Source organism: Elephas maximus, chromosome 4 (assembly GCF_024166365.1).
Source record: "Elephas maximus indicus isolate mEleMax1 chromosome 4, mEleMax1 primary haplotype, whole genome shotgun sequence".
NCBI classification, from domain to species: domain Eukaryota; kingdom Metazoa; phylum Chordata; class Mammalia; order Proboscidea; family Elephantidae; genus Elephas; species Elephas maximus.
In genome coordinates, this window is record NC_064822.1 from 186,353,174 (window position 1) to 186,371,021 (window position 17,848).

The following is a 17,848-nucleotide window of genomic DNA, read 5'->3' on the forward strand; positions in this document are numbered from 1 at the left end:
GATTTATATATATATATTTTTTATCCCTCCCTTTTAGTTCCCCCCACCCTTCTCCCACCATCCCCCCTCCCCCCTCCCCCACATTGTCACTATGGAGATTGTGTCCATGGAAACAGCCATTCCAACTTCTTGGGTCTCTTTCCTGTGGTGTCCTGGTTTGGGTGTGATGTAAGAACTGAGGAGGAAGTGCTGGCAGGGCAGGCACGTCAGGGCGGGGGTGGGGGGCGGCTGCGCAGGACGACGGTTTCCATTCCATCACGAGTGTCCACCACGTCTCATCTCCACAGTCTCACCTGGAAGAGAGAAGACAGGTGCTCAGCACAGGCCTGGCGCTCAGCACGGCAGCTGACACCTCTGAGCATATGCCCAACCTGCCTGCCAGGTGGCCTGGGCCTGGTCCGTGGTTCAGGAGGCAACTATGACTGTTGGCTGAGCTGGGGCCCAGGGGACGCTCGGCTGCGGCATGTGCCCCTTCCGGTGCAAGTAAAAGGAACCGAGACTAGGAGTGAATCCCTGCCCCTGCAAAGGCAGGTGGTCCTGGCTCCGGGCCCTAGCCTCTCGGCCTGCAGCTGTGCTCAGCATCCCGATAGCCGCACGGTGTGCTGGGTCTGATCTTAGGCCAAAGCCTTCCAGCGGGTCCCCCTCTCACCTGAGGGCACTGTCTGCCGTGCACCACGAGCACCCTGCCATTCTGCGGAAGAGACCCCTGCAGCCCACCTCACGACCATGTCAGGTGGCCAGCACCCACTCCCCATGACCTGAGCTGGACAACAGGCCCGGCCCGTTTCTGATGAGGATGGAGACTCGTGCAGAGCTGGAGAAACCGGCCCCCTGGCTCCTGAAGAGCCGAGGCCCACTGGGTGTCCATGGGACCAAACTTCTCAAGGAGTTCCTTTAAAGACTGTTCAGTAGGGAAAACAAGAAAAAAAAAAAATTCTCTGAGCACCTGCTCCGCACCAGACACTGTGCCTGAGGCTCTAGGGGCAGGATTTCTCTCACTCCCATCTTGGAGACGCTGAAGCTCAGAGAGGGGAGACACGTAGCCACAGGCATATGTCTGCTCACAGAGTTGGGACTGGGGCTCCCATCCAGTCCACGCTCCTCTGACGGGCCCCCAGGGACTGTCCTGGAGCCATCACTGAGCCTGACTGCTGTGTGGCCCTGTCCACCTGCAGGGACATGGCGGAAAGGGACGGCTGAGTCTTGCTGCACAGTGGCCCTGTCCACTTACAGGGACGTGGCCAGGCTGGGGTAGCGAGCTGTAGGCAGATGCTCTGCCAGCTGCAGCCGGCACAGGCTGAGGGAGCTTGCTGCCAGTTCTGTGCTGAGTTTTCCACAATTCTCTTTAAAAAGCATCTAGACGCTCAGCCGCTGGTGTACAGGGTCTGATCTTAGGCCAGAGCCTTCCAGCAGATCCCACCCCCTACCCTCGCACAAACTCACCCCCTTTCCTGTTCCTCTCTGGCTTCGCCTCTACAGGCCTGCACCTGGGCTGGGTCGACTTGGAGCAGCCAGAACCGAATTCTCACTGCAGGGGAGGGCATGGAGGGACCTCATTCTGAACCTGCACTGATTCAGGGCACAGTGCACACCGATTCTGGGATGCAATAATTCCTTAAATGAATACTCCGTGCTGCTAGTGCCAGACTCTGCACTAGGACGCAACGTGAAAGAGGACAAGGCCCCTGCCCTCACGGAGCTTACAGTCTAGTGGAGATGAAGACCACGAAAGGAGTAAACAAGCACTTCAGGGTTGCAGTGATGTGAGAAGGCCCCTCTGAAGAGGTGGCTAGGAAGAGGAGATGGCACCAGTCACATGAAGGGTGGAAGACACAGGGCTTCAGGCCACCCAGCGCTGCCTTTGTAGGGAAAGCCAGGTGCCAGAAAGTGGGATGTCTGTGTACCTCACTGTCCCTTCACTGCCATGCTAGGTGCCCAAGGATGGCAGCTCTACCCCAGCGTGGGGCTGTCTCTCTCAACGTTCCCCATCACTGGGGCTTTTGCACAGCCCACCCGGCACACCCTGGGCCTGAGGGAGGAGGCCTGCCTTCACCACAATCTGCTGATACTCAGAATGAGACATGCCCGGGAGAGGGTCCTGCCTCGTGGGAACGGCACACAAGGACAACACCTTAGAGGGACAAGACTGGGCACAGACTCTGAGAGGCAAAGGGTCCAACTTCAGCGGACTTGATGCTCCCCTACTGACGCCCCTTGGAGCAGCAGGCTCAGGCCCCTTCCTCAGCCCGTGCCTCAGTTTCTCCTCCTGCAAACACAGCAGCAGTGATGCTGGCCTTGGGAAGTGGAAGCTCATGGTCCCACTCTAGGGTCCAGGGCTGTCCAGGGGAAGGGACAGGATGAACACAGTTCTCCAGAGGTGACTCACCCACCAGGCCCAGGCCCACACTCTTCCTTTTTCGCACACAGAAGTTGGATTTCCAGGGCAACAACGAAAAGTACCAAATGAGGAATGGCTCTTCCCCTAGCTGGATCTTCATGGCACGGTCCAGGTCCCTATAAGGAGCACCTTTATAAACCCAGCGGACCCAGCAGGGAGCTGCAGAGCCTGCCCGGCGCAGAGACCCAGCGCAAGCCAGGAACACAGAGAAGGGCCAGCAGAGGCTGTTCTTCACAAGCTGCCCGGACAGCTACCTTTCCCTGAGGACTGATCAGAGGGAGGGGGCGCACGGTCACCTCTCCCACTCCGCTCAGCTCCCTCCATCCCCAGCCCTGTTCCCTGGAAGAGGGAAGGAGAGTGGTGCTCTGTGAGCCTCTCACCCACACCTAGCAAAAGGCAGACCTGACCCAGACCTAAGAAGTGCTCAGGGAGCCTGCCTGGGCCTGTCAACAGACGGGGCGGCAGGCAGACCCCGCGCGGGGCATCGGCACAGATCTACCAAAGAAATAAGGAGTCCTAGGGCTGGTTCACTTTACTGGAGGAGGAAAACTGTCTCATTCTGAGATCAGTGAGATTTTCCCTTCAAGTTACTGTGACTCAAAATACTTTTAGGTATCCAGAGAAAGGTGGGTACCCCCCAGCTGTAATGGGGTGGGGGCCCACATTGCACCAAGACTCATCAGGGAAGCGCAGCTGCCTGGAGGGCCAGGGCTGCACCCATGTGAGGGTCCCAGGTGGCTGGAGCAAAGCCAGGAGTCCTCCTTTCAAACACGAAGAACCTTTAAAAGAATACCGCTAAGGCTGCCAGTCTGCCCCAACCTGCTTCAGTTTTCCTTTTCTCCACAAGCCATTTTTCACATCCCTTGGTGACTCAGCAAGGGGAGGGATGGAGGTCACGTGTGGCGCAGTGGGGACCTAGCTAACACCCTGCTTCCATGGACAGGGGCCAAGGCAGCCCTGACCACGGTTCCCATACTCACAGGGGGCACTCAGACTCGCCAGACTTTTAAGAATAGGATGAAATCAGATGCTAAAGTCTACTCAATCTCTGTGGGGATTTCCTTCCTTTGTACTTTTGACAAAAGAAACTCTTCAGACTACCTGAGGAGAAAAGAAATCTCAAAGAACAAAACTTGGAGAAGGAAAAGACAAAATAAGCTTTATAGGTATGGAGTAAAGTGAAAAGGCTAAAACAGAGCACAGGCTGAGACCTTCTCAGAGCCCTTTCTGAGCCAGGGGAAGAGCAGCTGAGGGAGATGCAGCCCCACAGAGTGTCCGTCCCAGTAGCCAGGCGTGTCCTGCCTTCAGGACCACCCTCCAGGAGGTCCACTCAGCAGCTCAGCCCCCAAGGGCTGACTTCTGGGACCGTGACCCTGACCCCAACAGGCAGTGGCATTTCTCCACGATCTGGAAGGAGACAGGTAAGGCTCCCACCACCTTCCCACAGACATTCTGGGGAGCTAAGTAAGAAACGGAGCAGCATTTTATCCAGTTGCTGTTTGGAACCCAGCCTTGCTCACATTTGGTTAAGCCTGGAGGTGCAGCTGGGGGCGAGCAGGGGTGACGGGGCGCCTGCCCTCCCGACTCACCTGTGCTTGCTGTACTCTCCATTCCCACGAGCACACTGCCCCCCTCACCCCCGCTCCGACTGTTCTGTGCTGAGGCTGCCTTTGGCGGTCTTGTTCTGCAAGGGCGGGAGAGGGCATGGGAGGGGAGGCTGCCGGCGGCCAAGCCGAGAGGAGACAAGACAGGAGGGACAGAGAGAGAGACAGGGAGCCGGGAGGGTGGAGGCAAGGAGGGGAGTAGCACATGGAAAACGAAAGAGAAAGAAGAGAGTCAGTACTGAATGACAAACAGGAGATTTTCAGACAGGATTTTCTGAGGCAAAATGTGACCATTTAAACAAGGGAAGTTTCAAAAATAAAAACATGTAAATTAAGTAAAAATAAAAATCCTGCGATCTACCTCTGGAAAAAATTTAAAAAGAAAAGCGCAGATAGGCATCTTTCAGGAACATTTTGAGGGCCGGCCTCTCGGGAGGACCTGTTTCTAGTACTTTCTGGCTCTACTTGGAGGTTGTACAGACTGAGGAGCCAACGACCACCAGATGTCAGTGTGCCCTAAGCCTGAGGAGGCAGCATGGGCACTGGGAGACACTGCTCCTCCTCCATGCCCTCCCGGCCTCCGCACGGAGACAGACCACATCTTAAACACATGGAGTAGGGGTGAGGCCCTCAACTGGGAGCCCCTGGGTCGATTCTGCTCAGTTAAAACCTTGATGAGACTGTGAGTTCCCCGAAGCCCTGGAGTCAGCTCTGCTACTTCCAGCCTGGGAAAACGCCTTTGCATATGTGTCAAGCCCTAGAGCCAATCTTACATGCCCACCGTGAACCGGGGTTCCGTTAAACCAACATGGACACCAACAGTTTTATGGGGTTTGATCTTCTAATCCCCCCACGCCCGCCACGCGCACATTTTTCCCAGCCCACTCACACCGCGTGGGGTGCTGGCCCATGACATCGGTCTCCATAAGCACCAACCTCTCCACCTGCCCAGGGCCAGGAGCGGGTCGGCAGCCCAAGACGCTGGTCCTCCAATGTGTTTGGTCTCTTTAGGTCTTACCAGTGAGCCGCCCCGACCCCAGGCCTGCTCTCGGGCCTCTGACTCACCTTGTGCTTGGGGCACCTCAGCGAGAAGTTCTCCTCATGTAGCAAACAATCTACGAGAGAGAGGGGACAGTCAGAGGGAGCCTGTGGGGGCCAGAGCGTCCCCTGTGGAGGTGACAGGCCCCACGTGGTGACTTTTAACAGGACATTAGAGACACCCCAAATAAACTCCGGTACCTCGACAAGATGGAATATTGACAGTCACATAAAAAAATTAACATTTTAATACTTAACGGTGTGGGGAAACACTTGTGGGGCAACAGTGCTTCAAAAAGCAGGATACACAGGGGTCTATGTACAGCCCTAGCTTTATTAAAGGGTTTCCTAGGCTTCAAAAAAAGACTGAAAGAAAGTCTACCAAAGTACAACCGTTGTTCTCTTTGGGTAGTATTATTACGGGCGATCTCAATTTTCTTTGTATTTTCTATATTTCCACGACAACATATTTTAATAACCAGAAACCACCCCCCATTAATGTTGTTAAAAACTGCAATTCTAGGTCAAGCCAAACCCTCCTCCTAAAAACCTGTCAGGCCCACAGACATCTCTTCTGTGCCGAGTGAGCCCAGTGGCCGGCAGAGAGGAGGCTAGGGCAGAGGCCAGTGCCACCTTCGCCCTGCAGCCCAGGTCCCCAGGAGAAGCGCCAACACCAACCTGATAATCCACACTACATGTTCAGAGAAGTGAAAACCCCATGAGGCTGAGATTCAGCCTTGAAGCAGAAATTACTTGCTCTAACGATGAAGACAGTGGTCAGCACAGGAGGCAGACAGACCCTTGCCTTGGGGTGAGAGGCCTGCAGCGCAGGGTGAGACGTGGAGGGTACAGTTCACTGTGTGCCTTGTCTCCTGGGACCGGCAGCCAGGTCGCCGCGTAAATCGTGGTGGCAGAATGTTAATAAGTATCGATCACATCCCCAGTGTGCTTCCAGCACCTCGGCAGCGGAGCCGTGCGCTCTCCCTTAGTTTTGTGACAATATTCAGGTTTAAACTGAGATCCAGGTCAGCAGTGTGATTAGCGACAGGTTTCAAATGAAATGGTCCTAAGCAAGGGAACAGTGGCCTAAATGAATCAAAAAGGACCTTTGATCATTTGGCTCAGCCCCAAGCCCTTGCCAGGGCCCCATTATCCAGGAGTGGGCATAGTCTCTTGGCTCCCAGGGAGTCCCGGCACAAGGACTTAGCAAGTCATCTCCGAGCCTGGGGCCCCTCTCCTGGCAGGCCAATAGCATGGCAGCAAATGAAATGTGTTCATTTAAAACCCACAAGTACAGAGTGTGACCAAGACTCCTGCTGCTCCAGTCTGCCAGAAGAGTTTCTGAACAGCGGGAGCCGCGTTCTCCGTACCTGGGCTGGCAGCGCCGCCTGCTGACAGAGCCTCTAGTTTGGGCCAAAGTGAAACAGGAGTGTGCAGGGGGGGCTCAGCCCCCTACGCCACAGGGGTTACAGAAACGAGCACAGGCAGCACCCCATCACAAAGGCACAGGTCCCCTCATCACCAGAGAATGGTGACCAGCCGTGAGGGACCATCAGTAAGACACGTCTTAAGTTAGGAACTGGGTTCCCTCCCTCTCAGTTACAAGCAGAAAAGAATCAAACAACCTAAGTACACGCTGAGGGCCCACCTGGAACTAAGGGCAGGGACTTCTGGAAGCAGAGGTCTCCTACACATCTGCCAGAGACAAGGTCCACTTTCAACAACAACTGCCACGCAGGAACACGCGTGGGCCTTATCCACTCTCAACACACCCACAGGCCATCAGGACCTGCGATTCCTGGTCCTGCAGGTCAGCACCACAGAAAGACTTGGAAGGGGTTAAGGAGGCTCTTCTTGGCCACCTCGACCAGTCTCCACAGGGGAAGAGGGATAAGGAGTATGCTGACACCCCCTCTGGAGACCCTGCACGGGCACCTGACTGACCGCTGCCTTGCCAGCCAACGGCACAGTCTGGATAGCCAGCCAACGGCACAGTCTTGAAGCTGTTTTCTGTAGCCGCTGGCCACCGCTGCACCATCCAGGGGGCCCAGCCAGCACCTTCACTCCATGAAGCCAAAGTGAGTGCCTCACTGGATGTTCACACAAGCCAGAAGGGCTCATGAGGTGGCCTGGTCAACAAGATGGCTTCAGACAAATACTCATACCCAGAAGAGCACTTCACTCGCTGCTCTGTGGGCCTAAAGGCAGGCGGGCCTTGCTGAGTGCCTTATGACGAGCTCCACAGAGCTGGAGCGCTAGCGCCCCAGCCCAGCCGAGGAGGGACAGAGACCAGCTGGGAAGAGACAGGTCTAATCTCTGCTGGAGCTGCCAGGCACCAGTCGATTCACAATCTACCCCCGAGCCAGCCTACCACTTCTGTTGGCAAAATGCAGCGTTGGGATGCGGGTCCCTGGCTGAGGGGGCAGTGGTGGGAGAGGTAGCTCTGGCTTCAGGCAGGGACTCGGGGGAGATTAACCGGGCAGGGCCGCTGCAGGGTCCTGGCCTCTGGCATGCAGGGCTGTGAAGACCACTGCAAGATCAAAGTCTGCAGCAGAGAGTGCCCTGAAAACCCGCTCCGAGGTGGCTGCAGAGGGTCCCATTCCCCACGGTGTTTCTTCACGAGGGTAAAAGAAAAGCCCCCTCCCAGCGAGGTTCTTTATTCACAGTGGAATTCTTAATGAGCCAGCAGACCTCTTGCTTCCCTCTGTGCCAGCTGCTGCAGCTCAGAGCCTTACGTACTTGAAGGCGCCTGTTCGAACCAGTGCCACGCTCCCACCGCTGCACTCCCCCACTGGAGCCATGTCCTGCACCTGTGACCCAATGCAACGTGCAGTCCAAAAGCTAGCGTGACGTCAGAACGCAGGCTCAGCACCAGTCAGGTGGGGAAGCTGCAGGAGCCAAAGATGCTATGAAACAAAGATTCGGTTTCCATGGAGATGTCCCAGGTCATAAAAGTCTTCCCTGAGACATCAATAGCTCTTTAAAGGCCTGGGCGGTTGACAGCGAGGCAGGGAGGAAAATGTTAAACTGTTCCTTACTTCACACAGAACCCAGGCGCCAGAGACAGGCGCTCTTCAACCAGGAACTTGTTTTTTACATAATTTGAAAGAAAGTCACTCAGTGACCTTTTTCCTGGATACAAAGACTCGTGCACAGAAGAGGATTCCTGACGAAGACTGTGGGGAACAAACACCTCCACAGAGCAGTGCAGACCTGAGGCATTGTGACTTGCGTCATCAAAAACAGCCAATACATTCTCAGGACATGGTCACTTACGAGGCCACTCCGGCCTCAGCTCTTCCAACGGAGAAGCAGAGTATGCAGTGGCCTGACAGCGAGGCCAGGGTGCCCAGAGCCCCTTGTGTCTGTCTGCCCCAGGTAGCCTCCTTGCCTGGTACTCAGCCTCCAGTTTTGTTAGACAGAGATGGTACCCACTCACCTGGGCAGGCAGACCAGACAGGTGCCAGCACAGACGTGACAAATACCACTTGCATATTAACATTCTGCTAACCAGGCAGCCTTTGCTTTCTCTGCCTGTAGTCGGTCAGGCATGGCGGTCTGGACAAAACTCCCTTTCCAGAGAACCCCACCAGAACTGCCCGAGCTTCATCGAGGCAGCTCTAAGCCTGTGCTGTCCAGCCGCTAGCCACTCGTGGCTGCTGAAATATAAGTTTACATTGATTTAAATAAAACTAAATTAAAATTTTAGTTTCTCAGCCACACTAGCCACATTTCAAGTGCTCAATGGTCACATCAGGCTGTGCCTGCCATCTCAGAGAGCACAGAAACAGAACTTTCCTGTCACTGCAGAAAGTTCTACTGGGCAGCACTGTCTACTTCCTGTGCAGGAGGCAGGCTGTGAGCTGGGAGGAGAGGGCAGCCCCCAAGGTGGGCCCTTGCTGTGAGCGGGCCCCCAGCACGGCCATGCCCCAGTGTGCACAGAGGAGTATCCTGGTCTCCACCTACCTGCTCACCCCAATTCTGAGCAGAGCCTCCGTTTGGGAGATTTCTTTTCACCCAGCCACCAGCACCACGGCCAATTCTTGCAGCACTCCCCATATAAAACTAACCACAGCCAAGACCTAATACTTAAAAACCATTTAAACTAGAAAAAGAAAACAAAACACCTTGCTGTAACTAGGACATTAGAAAGAAAAGGTGATCAGGTGGCTCGAGAAAGGACTTAACAGCTGGATGCTAGAGGATACTAGAATCTGCCAGACCACCACGCAGGGTGCAGAAGAGCTCAGACCCAACATGGCAACAAAAGCAGATCCCCACCAAGCAGTGCGGAGTAGGACAGAGAACTGACAGGACAGGCTGAACCCCAAACTCCCGGAAGAAGACACTTCAGGGCTCTCTACCTCTTATCCCCCGCCTGTCCCTCTGGTCTAACAGTCTCCCTCGCCGCCAAGCTGCCATTCAGGATGCCTTATTCTCTCTGTCTCTCTCACACACATGCACGCTTTTACGAGAATCTAACTTTTTTTGGCACAAGGAATACCCTTCCATACCTTTCCTGTTCTTTTTAGCTGTTTCTCCTACAGAAACTTGGAAAGAAGAGGAGGGAAAGCAAGAAGGTGCAGAGGAGATGTTAAGGGAAGGGAGAATGTGCTCAAGCCAAGGTCAGGGGTGCCGAAACATTCCTGCGTGGGAAGGAAGTTAGGCAAGACCAACTCTAGATTCTTTCCAAGCCTGTCGGCTCCCCGTCCCTGTGCTTTATGCCTCTGTATGTTTCCGTCATCTGGCCAGCCACGTCCTCTCCCTCCTCCCTGCCATGCCAAATCCAAGTCAAGCCCACCTCCCAGAGACAGCTCCACGGCAGACCCGGGATGCACTCACAGGCAGCACCCACAGTGGCACGCACTGCACTCCCTATCCGTTTCTCTCTCTCCAACCTGACTGCAAGCGTTAAGAGATCAGGCGCAGTAAAGGAGACACATCTAATGCTCAAAACTAACTGCTGAAGAAGTCCATCTGCTTAGGAGACAACAGTCTAGAGGAAGAAGGATGATCTTCCCAGGCTCCTGGGGTTGAGGCAGAGCCCAAGGCCTCGGCATCACTCAGTGGACAGTGCTTCTTGGTTAAAAGGGCTTCCTTCTGTCAACAGTTATCACACAGCAGAAACACTGCCCTCATCATCTCAACAGATGCAGAAAAATGCTGGCCAAAACCTAACACCTCTTCATGAGAAAAACACTCAGGAAACTAGGAATAGAAAGGAACTTCCTCAACTCAGTTAAGACCATCTAAAAACCCCACAAGTAGTACGCTTAATGACCAGGGACAAGGCAGCTCTCTCCACTTCTACTTCACACGGTATGGGAGGTTCTAACCAGGGCACTTAGGCAAGAAGAAGGAATAAAACACATCTAGATTGGAAAGGAAGGACTGAAACTACCTTTACGTGCAGTTTACACAATCTTACAGATAAAAAACCTAAGGAAATCACTAAAAAACTATTAGAACTAGTCAACGAGTTAAGCAAGGTTGCAGAATACAAGAACAATATACAAAAATCTACTGTATTTCTACACACTCACAATAAACAATTTAAAAATGAAGTTAAGAAAATAATTCCATTTACAACAGCACCTGTGATTAGGATTGTGCGTTAACTCGGCTGGGCCATGACTCTCCGTGTTTGTATGTGCTCACTCCCATGATGGGATCTGTTGTGAGCAGCCAATCAGTTGAAAGGGAGTTTCCTTGGGCGTGTGGCCTGCATGTGAATGTAAGCTGAGGCTCTGGCTTTACATAAAGAAGTCTTGCAACTCAATAATAAAAAGAAAAATAATCCAGTTAAAAAAGGGGCAAAGGATCTGAGCTGACATTTCTCCAAGGATACACAAACAGCCAATAAGCACATAAAAAGATGCTCAACATCACTGGTAATCAGGGAAATGCAAATCAAAGCCATAATGAGATGCCACTTCACACGCACTAGGATGACTACAATAAAAAATGTTGGTGAGGATGTACAGAAATTGGAACCGTCATACACTGCTGATGGGAATGAAAAATGCTGTAGCTACTTTGGAAAACAGTCAGGCAGTTCCTCAAAAGGTTAAACAGAGTTACTATAAAAAAAATACAACCCAGCAATTCCGCTCCCGGGTATATACCCAAGAGAAAGGAAAACACGTCCACACAAACCCTTGTATGTGAAGGTTTGTAGCAATATAATAGTCCCCCACTGCCCCCCGCCAAAGCCTAAATGCCCGTCAATCAATGAATGGATAAACAAATATGATATATATGTATATATCTATACAACGGGATATTATTTAGCAATAAAAAGCAATAAAGTACTGATACATGCTACAGTATGGATTAACGCTGAACATATTATACTAAATGAAAGAAGCCAGTCACAAAGACCACGTACTGTATGATTCTATCTACATGAAATATCTGGAACAGGAGAAAACAAAAAGTCGATTAGTGGTTGCCCAGGGCTAGGAGAGAGGTGAGGGGGAAAGGGAAGCGACTGCTAATGGGTAGAGGTTCTTGTTTGGGGTGATGGAAATGTTCTAAAATTGACTGTGGTGATGGGTGCAAAATCCTATGAATATACTAAAAACCACTGAATTGTACACCCTAAACGGGTTAATTGTATGGAATGCAAATTATATCTCAAAGCTGCTATTAAAGAAAAACTCACCCCATTTCATTGCTTTTTATTATCCTTTCTGCATTTCTTTAAAATTTACAAATAGTACTGAGTCAGCAGAGAGAAAAAGAACTACAAAAGGGAAAAAGGGAGAGAAACAATGTGTATGTCTGAACCTTTAGGATCTCTGGACAAGGGTCCACAGTCCCCCCTTACCTGCGTCAATGGCACACGGGTAATGGTATCGGAAGGAGCAGCCTTTGTTGTAGCAGCCCAAGGTGGCGCCTGCCTCCTGGCAGTGGGAACATTTCTGAAAGGAAGGAAGAAGTCAGGTATGTCAGTATCCCAGACTCATCCCTCTCCTCTGGGCTCTTCCTAGACCCCATTAGTTAGACCCCAACACATGTCTCTGTGGTTTCAGAAGTTTGTGGTGGCAGAGAAGACTGGTTGCTTTCTAACCTCTACTCACTGACCACACCACAGAAGGAATCCCGCAACAACTTTTTAGGCCAGGCCTCACAAATGTCTCGAATCAACCACAAAGAACACCACACTGGTGTGAGACAAACAATCCCACAACACATGGTGGATACACCAGAGGGGAGGGCACCCAGCCCTGACCCCCCGCTGCTGCCGCCTGCCTGCCCACACGTTTTTCTCAGTCTTCACTATCCTGAGCTGCCCACAGATCTTGCCTGTTTATTTCTGCAGTGGAAGCCTGGGATAGGAAAGGGTAAGATAGTAGAGTTATATATAAACCTTTTAGAATTAAAGTGGAATCTGCTTTCTAGTTCTTTGTATATCTGCAGGAAGATTTTATTTTTACTTTTGATCTACTTACCCTAAATGTCCAATACAAGTATACTTCCCTTTTCAGAAAACATGGGCTCCTGTGTGCAGAACTGTATTTTTATACACTGAATCCTATTTTAAATGCACTAGGAAACCTGCCATGAATTTCTGGCTAAGTGAAGAATTATCCTGTAATTGTGACGCTCCTCCTTATATGGCCAGGTTTTCTTCAGTGGGCACATCTCTAGCTTCCCTGTCAGGCTGCTGTGAGGGCACGTGTTCCGTCAACACTAATCACTGTAAAACCCAAGCGGAAGTGGCCCCAGTGAAGGAAGGATGCACGCTCCTTAGTGGCCGAGGCACTGCCAGACAAGGCCGAACGGAGGATTCAGACACTGGTGCAGAGGGAGGGCTCCCCACAGGCACCCCCACCCTTCCCAGCACGGTGACTAACGGGTGCTCTTCTCCCTCTTTCCCACAAAGGCAGGCAGGGATGAGGGTCCTAGAGGAGGTGAGGGTGGCGCAGCACCTCGCCTGGGAGAGCAGACGCAGACCTGGACGGTGCCACGGTCGGACCCCTCTCACCCACAGCGGGCAGGGACTTGCTGATAGGAAGCTGAGCCAGCTTCCCCGACTCTGACGCTGCTGGTAAAACTGAACTAATGTGACAACGGTGAACCGAGGGGTGGGGCACTGCCATGCATGCCTGGCATGGCTTAACTCTTTCAGTCCTCATAACCACCCCACTTTACAGATAAGATGCCTGAGCACCAGAAGGGAAGCAGCTTGCCCCAGGTCAGGCCCGAGACTCAGGCTGATCTCCCCTGGCATCCTCCAGAGACACTGTAAGATAGCTCCTTGAAGGGGTTTTTCTTAAAAAAATGTTAACTCATGTCACTGAATAATTTATATAGAAATTGTCAAATGAAAACCTAATTTGCTATCTAAGGCCTCACTGGAAACACAATAAAATATTATTAAAAAAAAAGTTTTTCTTCTCAGAAGACCAAGATCCTCGTGGGTGCCGATAATCAGTAAGTGTTTACCATCTGCCAGCACACCCTTGCCAAGTCATAAAAGACCACCTGGGTCTCAATTAGCCTGAGCCAGTGGTGGGCTTTTAGGAGCGCATGTGCCTAATGTTTCCGGAAGTCTGCAGGGGAAGGGGCTTCTCAGACAGCCTTGCCCCTCTTATAAAACGACAACGGGGGAGGAACAGGCATCTTCTCACTCAGCCTGCGTGAGGAAAGGATAGTGGGATCTGTGGTAACCATCTTATCACCACAAGTGACAGCCCTGAAGACACAGCCAACCTGCTGAAGGTAATGAGACAACGTGGACCTCACGACACTCCTGAGCGCTAAAGTAACCCCAGGACCACCTGCCTCCAGACTTCTTATTCCGGGGAGGAGACATCTTCCTCGCCGCTCCAGGAAGGGAGCTCACATTTGCGGCCCTGTTGTGTAACAGTTAAGAGTCTGGGCCCCGGAACCTAAGTAACTGCCTGGTAAGGGATTCCACCACTTTCTGGCTGTGCGTTCCTGGCCAAATACCTACCTTCATTTCCTCAACCTGCAAACATGGAGGACTAATCCAAGCCCCTGCCTCAGAGAGGTGTGGTGAGGGTTAAACGTGCTAATCCAGCCTTTCAACGGCGCCTGGGCCATAAGTGCCCAGGACACGGAGCCATGATGACCATGTGCCAGACACACTGGATGCTCTACACAGACCATCTAATGAAAAATCACCCTCGGGGCGGGCCTTGCCATCACCCCCAGTTCACAGGCCAAGAGAGAGAAGCACAAAGGTGAAGAAGGGCTGCAGGCTGGATCTACACAATGCCTGCCTGGTCCCTTCCTACCTCAACACTGAGCTCCCTGCTCTGAACTGACCCTTGGCCCACATGGCTCATCTGCATGAAAAAAGCAAACTCACCATTCACCAGAGAAGCTACATCAATAAACAGATACACAATTTACAACATCCAAATCCCATCTAAAGGGGCTTAGGTCAGGAAGGACCTTAGACACGGTCTGGGAGCCCTGCTGGCACGGTGGTTAAAGCGCTTGGCTGCTAACAGAACGGTCGGCAGTTTGAACCTGTCAGAAGGACGTGGCAGTCTGCTTCTGTAAAGATCTACAGCCTTGGTCTAGTTCAGCTGTTCTCAAAGTGTGGCCCCCTGGACCACCGGCATCAGTGCCACCTGTGGACCAGCCTGAAATGCACATTCTCTGTGCTGTAACAAGCCTTCCAGGCAATCCTCGTGCAATCTGCAGTTTGAGAACCACTATCCTAATTCAGCTTTTTAGATGAGAAAAACAGAAGTGCAGAGGTGCAATGATTGGCTGGGCTAGGATTCCAGACTTCCTGGGAGCTGTGTAGTGCTCCACTATACCGCTGTCCCCTGCAGACCCATCTACAGATGATGGGGTGTGGTAGGTGGAATGCCCCCTCACAATATGTCCATCCTAATTCCCAGAGCAAAAGGGACTTCGCAGATGTGATTACGACTATCCAGGCAAGTCTGATCTGGTCACATGGGTCACATCCCCTCCACAGTCAGAGGAATGTGACGATGGAAGCAGAGTCAGATAGATGCAATGGTGTCTGAAGATGGAGGAAGAAGCCACAAGCCAAGAAATGTGGGGGCCTCTAAAACTGGAAAAGGAAACAATTTCACCTCTATAACCTCCAGAAAGGAACACTGCCCTGGTGACACCTTGATTTTAGCTCAGTGAAGCCTGTGTTGGACTTCCAACCTAGAGAGCTGTAAGACAACAAATGTGTCTTGTATTAAGCCACTAAGTTGGTGGTAAATTGTTACAGTAGCAATAGAAAACAGAGGAGGGAGGGGAGGAGGAGGGGACAGGGAAGGGGAAGGGGAAAAGAGACTTTTCCTTTTATACTCTTCAATGTAACGAATTTCTTCCTGAAGGAAAACTGCACCATTTCATTAGTAAATGCTGATATCACAGGATCACTGAAACTAAAAGGGACTCTGGGTCTGCAACTCCCTTCTTTGTAGTGGAAGAACAGTGGCTAGAAAGCAAAGTCACCTGCCGAAGACCACACAGTTAGGAAGTAATGGAACTAGAACTTCAACGCTTTCCCTTCTGAACTCCAAGTTCAGTATTGTTTACACTGTGCTATGCTGCCTTCTAGTGTCCTTTGACTCAACATCCGAAAAGCACTTCCTGTGTGCGACGTGCCAAAGGCGGAATATAAAAACTGATCTCTGTAACATTTTCCTATTGATTTCCCTTTTCTATTCCAAAAATCAATACCTAGACTAGTACCATTTCCAATTAGATTTTTATTCCTTTATTTTTTACCTGAAAAAACAATTTACACAATTGTTCTCAAATATTGCAAACAATAAATTCATCATCTGTATATAGGTAAACATCCTTTGTTTCTGACTACACCGTTGTTACAAGCCTGACATACGTTCTTATGAGAGGAAGTCCACCCAATACTGCCCGCCCTCAAAAGAAATCAGACACACAGCGGCGCCTAACACGTGGTTTCTAAGTCAAGACGCACCTTCAAACAAGCACAAGCCCAATCTTCTCTCCACAGTGAATACTTCATCTATCATGGAAGAGATTAAAGGCTATTTCCAAGCAACTGACATTTCATGACACTGTATATTTGAAAAATGAATAAGATTTTTTATTAGTGTTTTGAACACGTTTAAACCACGGAAAATGGCCCGACACCCACCCTGAGCCTTTCACTAGCCCTTGTCACTGTCTCAGCAGCAGGGCTTGCTGACTTGAGATGGCAAACTGCATGGGCTGGGAAGCTCCAAGAGAGAATCCTGCACGCCTGTCCATTCACAGAAAGGCTGTTTCCTAGGAGATGTACCTAACTCACTGCCATCAAGTCAATTTTGACTAATAGGGACCCTGTATGACAGACAGATTAGAACTGCCCCACAGGGTTTCCAAGGCTGTAATCTTTACGAACGCAGACTGCCACACCTTTCTCCCTTGGAGTGGCTGGCAGGTTCGAACCGCTGACCTTTCGGTTACCAGCTGAGTGCCACCAGGGCTCCTTTAAGAGATGGACCTGCAACCTGAATAATCTGTTTAATGCAGTCTCTGAAGGGCTCAGAGTGTCCACACATTTGGGTCAGAGTGTTTTAAGTGTGCCAGGGACGGAGGGTTCCACTTGGGCCTTACAGATCACACAGCTTGTCACTACCGTGCCCGGGATGGCTTTTATCCAGCATCTCACAAACTTTTGCTTCTGCTTACAGTACCTACTTATTGACGTCTGTCCACCTCCCCTGAAGAGAGTCATTCTTGCATCCCCAGGGTAAGTGTGGGCTGATGGAACGTGTGTAATGTTGGACAAGCGTTAGCACTTGGATAAAACCAGAGAGGCTACTCTTCAATATGAGTTAAAAAGCTGATGCTGGTAGAGCTTGGTGAATGTGAAAAAGGTATGCGTTAATTTCTGGCCACCAGCAAGTAATTTTTTTCCTTTTTTAATTAGGCGTCCTGTATCTACGACAGAAGCTTCTACCACCGAGCTACCCACTCCTGCTACAGTGCAGCGACCTGGTCTACATACCAGGAGCTACCCTGTAAGGCCCCGGGCCCATCTTTCTTTGATGTAACTCTGCGCCCTGTCCATTCTTTCAAGAGCACTTCAAGGTGCTGGCTAAAGCATTACATAGAAAACCCTGTATGTTCCTGTTTCCTCAGAGTCAGACAACCTCCTTACGTGTCCTCGGGAAACCAGCTGGAGCATTTTGCTGCTGGTCATTCTCACGGACTCAGGAGAAGGGTTCTAGTGTCCACCTCTGGGATCCACACCTCAACCAGGGCACCACTCTGGGCTTCAATACCAACCACAGAGGGCCAGAGAGACGTCCAGTGACTCCTAGGCCCAGTCAGTGCTTCCGGAAGCACACCACATGAGCTCAAACTGCCCTTATGTCCAACAGCTGCTCCAGCAAAAGCTGGATCTGGTCAATTTAGGAACCAAATCCATTAAATAGACATCTTAAGACATTAAACATTAGCCTGTCATGATGTCAGTAGCATTCACTGTCAGTGGAAAAAGAACCAGAAGATATGAACGGTCAAGCTCGTGTGTGAAAACCATAAAAGTTACCACATCAATTTCACCATCTGTAAAATGGGGACAATGATTTCTGATCTGCCGTCTTCATAAAATTGTTGTGTAAATTAAGTGGGAAAGTGTTTTTTAAACTAGAAAGAGGTATATAATTATTAGGACTTACAAAAATACATAACTTATCTTCATCTATGTGTCATTTCTTGGCAATTTTTGATGTCAAAATCAGACATAATACATACCAAGTAAAGCCTATAAAAGGAGCCCTCGTGGTGTAGTGGTTAAATGCTGAGCTGCTAACCGAAAGGTCAGCAG

The 17,848-nt window shown here is 51.0% G+C and overlaps 1 protein-coding gene across 6 annotated transcripts in view; it reads right to left on the reverse strand.

Annotated features, from left to right (window-relative positions):
- Positions 1 to 69: 69 nt before the first annotated feature.
- Positions 70 to 17,848, reverse strand: part of TCF20 (transcription factor 20) — a 182,443-nt gene continuing 164,664 nt past the window's right edge. For 4 of the 6 annotated variants that reach the window (XM_049884508.1, XM_049884509.1, XM_049884510.1 and 1 more), the window contains exons 3-6: positions 11,870 to 11,963; positions 5,068 to 5,117; positions 3,988 to 4,115; positions 70 to 293 (exon numbers count right to left, since the gene is read on the reverse strand). In XM_049884508.1, the coding sequence (XP_049740465.1) occupies positions 4,032 to 4,115; positions 5,068 to 5,117; positions 11,870 to 11,963 (228 nt within the window). In that variant the 3' untranslated portion in view covers positions 70 to 293; positions 3,988 to 4,031. Of the gene's footprint in view, positions 294 to 3,987; positions 4,116 to 4,427; positions 5,118 to 11,869; positions 11,964 to 17,848 lie in introns of those variants that run through there. The other 2 variants (XM_049884512.1, XM_049884511.1) reach the window with 2 other exon arrangements.